Here is a 3,645-nt window from a genome sequence, read left to right on the forward strand (position 1 = left end):
CACTATTTATTTTCGATCATGTATTGTTTGTTACCTGTTTATTATTTATGAGGTAGTGACATGCCATGCTCCATGAAATACTGCACTGGTTAGATACCCTACTTGACATGTGTACCTAGATCATATTATTTGATCCACATATCTTGGTACACATTATATGGAGTGGGATAGGATTAGGATATTTCCCAGCTTAGTGACATGCACAATCTTGCATCATTGCATGCTGAGCGATTGACAGCTCCATTATTGTGAGCGCGTCGCCAGTTACATGGATCTGCACACACAACCACTCATGGGTTAGTGGTTTTTATTCAGGCAGGGTGTGTGCAGTAGGTTGCTATGTTTGGCTCCGTTGGTCCGCTCATGGGTAGTGTGACGCAGCGTCGTAGTCGGCAGGGATCCCTCCCCGTCATCGCATACCAGGAGATGAGAGCATTGCGCTCCCTCACTATGTTTGAGGTAGGAGGATAGGTGTACTCCGACAGCATCCCGTCCACTCGGTCACTCATCAGGAGCAGTGAAGACAGAGTGCACGGTTGTCACAGCCCTACCCACTCGATCTCACCATCGTGTGTGAGATGGCTGACTGGCGTCAGGGATGACCAGGACATGTTATTGGCATCATATGCATTATTTGCATTTATTTCTTGTGTTTATTACACTTTATATGCTGCATATTGGATGGATGCATTATTTGACATGCATACAGGATTTATGATACTTTGGGTCTAACGACTTTGATATTCCTATACCCAGGTTCTGGTTAGTACAGTTACTCCTTATCTTACAGTTTTACACTTTCTATATGTTATATCAGGAGACTGTACGCATAGTTATTGCTATTTGTTATAGTTTACTATGCATGTCAACTAGATATTCGCTGAGTGTTGGACTCACACCCCGTTATTACTCTTTTCAGGTTGAGGATGTCCGGAGGAGCTCCAGTCGCTAGTCCCCCTTCAGGTTGCGAGGATTTCCACTTTGGATCCTTGTTTTGGTTTTTCTTATTATGTTAGACTATGTTTCAGACTTGTATCTGCTGGAATTTGGATTTTGTACATGGGGCGTGACACCGTCCGGGCGCCCGGAACCATTCCGGGCGCTCGGAAGTGGATTTTGACCAGATCGAGATTTGACTCGATCTGAACGTTGGGGGATAAAGTTTTATCCCCCCAAGGCGCCCAGAACCCTTCGGGCCACCCCGACCAGTGCTATAAATATAGCACTAATTTGCACAGATTATGAATTCAACTTGTAATCAATTTCTCTGTGCTTTACTTTTCTGTTTGTGCTATCAACGCTGTAAGAGGCTACTCCGCCCAAAGGAGATCATCAGATAGTGCGTCGTCTTTTCCTTGGATTAACAATCCTCTTATTGCAAACCAAGTAAACCCTCTATGTCTAATTTCTTTAATTAGTCTCTTCTTTTTATGATTACAAGTGTTTGTTAATTATGTGAAAAGCTGAGAAAGGTTAGATTTATTTTTGTAGGGCAATTCACCCCTCTCCTCTTGCCGGCCTTCAAAGGGACCAACATATAACTTCTTGTAGGAAAGTCAAAATTTGATTCCGTTAATTGATACTCCTCATTACTTAAGTAGTTATCTTTGAACTATCATGAACCATTTCGCTTATCTGATTTTAGGAAATGGACGACAGACCCGTCCAAAACAACCATAACCCCAACTATGCCAACCGCAACAACAATGAAGATGCAAACCCTCCCCCAAGAGTTAGCCTAAGTTGAGAAGGTTTAATGGCCATCGCTACCATCATAGCAACCACACTGCAAGAGATAGCGCCCCCAAGTGCTAACCAAAATCCCAACCCACCACCAGAAGCCCAACCACGTGGCATCAAGTACTACTATGAGTCTCTTCGGAAGAACAGAGCCCCGACGTTTGATGGCAACCCCGGCCCAAAAGTTGGTCAAAACTGCACAAGAATATCGAAACTCAGCTTCGACTATTGGAAATCCCAGAGGTGTTTAAAGTGGATGTCGTGACACTCTTCCTAGAAGATAAGGCACGCAAGTGGTGGGAAATCATTTCACCAGTAATGACTAAAGCTGGACTAGTGACATGGCAATAATTTAATGAGATGTTCTTGAAGCAATACTATCTGGCTGAGTTGAGGTTACAGAACCTGAGTGAATTTGAAAACTTTACTCAAGCTCTGAGTATGTTCGTACTGGAGTACTCCTCAAAGTTCAACTCGCTCGGGACCTATGCCCCAACCATCATGGCAGATGACACCCTGAAGCTACATCACTTTAAGAAGGGTTTGAGTAGCCGAATTCAATCAGCATTAGAAATCTACAAGCTAACTAACTTTGTCGATCTGATGGGAGCAGCCATTAGAGCTGAAATGGACATCAAACAGCGTGAAGACGAAGGCAAGAACAAGCGACCCCTCGCAAGTCAATCTTTCCCAAGTGAACAAAGGTTAAAATGACTCAACCTATCAAGTGGCCAGTCCAAAGAACCCTCTTTCACTTTGTCCTCCCAAATCATTAAACCATGTCCTACTTGTAACTTCAGATATCTTGGAGAATGTCGTAGGATCTCCGGTGTATGCTTCAACTGTGGGAAGATGGGGTACCGAATTACAGATTGTCCTGAATCCAAGAAACAAGGGGCAGTATCAAATTCTATTGCAATCCAGAATAAACCAAAGGAGAATAATTCCAATGCTAGGGTGTTCGCTATTACTCGAGAAGAGGTGGACAATGCAAGCGATGTGGTGGCAGGTACCATTCTTATCAACAAAATGACTGCCTATGTATTGTTTGATTGTGGTGCCACTCATTCTTTTATATCTAAAAGATTCACTATGAAGTTAGGACTCAGAGTTGAAATACTTAGTGAACCATATAGAGTAGCTATGCCCACTAATAAGGCCCTCGAAACTCATAAGTTGCATCGAAGCTGTCAGGTCAGTATTGGTAATCATACATTTGATGCTGATCTGATTCAACTAAATATGATTGAGTTCGATACCATTCTTGGAATGGATTAGTTGGCCAAGAACCACGCATTAGTGGATTGCCACAGGAAGAGCGTCAAACTTCAGACTCCAAGCCAAGAAGAAATCATCTACCATGGCAAGGCCAAGGAAAAGAGATTGCTCTTGTCCGCATCTCAGACTTTGAAAGACATGAGGAGCGGTGATGGAATCTATCTAGCTATGATAAGTGAGGTGGAAGAGAAGACCAAGGGCAGGCTAGAAGAAATTCTAGTCGTTCAAGACTTCCTGGATGTATTTCCTGAGGAACTACCTGGCACAATTCCAAACCATGAAGTAGACTTTGAAATTAATTTGGCACCAGGTGTGACGCCAATATCAAATGCACCCTACCGAATGGCCCGGACAAAACTCAAAGAACTAAAAGAATAACTTCAAGAGTTGTTAAACAAAAACCAAATCAGACCGAGCGCATCTTCGTGGGGAGCCCCAGTCTTATTTTTGAAGAAGAAAGATAGGAGTATGAGATTGTGTATCGATTACCAAGAATTGAACAAAATCACAATCAAGAATAGGTACCCCCTTCCAAGATAGAAGACCTCTTCGACCAACTTAAAGGAGCTACAATGTTCTCCAAACTCGATTGAAGGTCAGGCTATCACCAACTGAAGGTTAAGGTCG

General features: G+C 43.0%; 1 protein-coding gene across 1 annotated transcript; it reads left to right on the forward strand.

Moving 5' to 3' along the window:
- Positions 1-1,756: 1,756 nt before the first annotated feature.
- On the forward strand, positions 1,757-3,396 carry LOC122013990. Its single transcript, XM_042570192.1, has 5 exons — positions 1,757-1,924; positions 2,113-2,444; positions 2,541-2,749; positions 2,843-2,934; positions 3,019-3,396. Exons 1-5 carry the CDS (start codon positions 1,757-1,759, stop codon positions 3,394-3,396), a joined length of 1,179 nt encoding a protein of 392 aa, XP_042426126.1.
- Positions 3,397-3,645: the final 249 nt, after the last annotated feature.

Source organism: Zingiber officinale, chromosome 8B (assembly GCF_018446385.1).
Source record: "Zingiber officinale cultivar Zhangliang chromosome 8B, Zo_v1.1, whole genome shotgun sequence".
NCBI lineage: Eukaryota > Viridiplantae > Streptophyta > Magnoliopsida > Zingiberales > Zingiberaceae > Zingiber > Zingiber officinale.

Excerpts from the sequence above, each read along its gene's own strand:
- LOC122013990 (XM_042570192.1), top strand. The coding sequence starts at position 1,757 with ATGGCCATCGCTACCATCATAGCAACCACACTGCAAGAGATAGCGCCC. Across the intron at positions 2,445-2,540 it reads TCTTTCCCAAGTGAACAAAG|ATATCTTGGAGAATGTCGTA; the intron begins GTTAAAATGACT and ends TTGTAACTTCAG. Across the intron at positions 2,935-3,018 it reads AGTTGCATCGAAGCTGTCAG|TTGGCCAAGAACCACGCATT; the intron begins GTCAGTATTGGT and ends GGAATGGATTAG.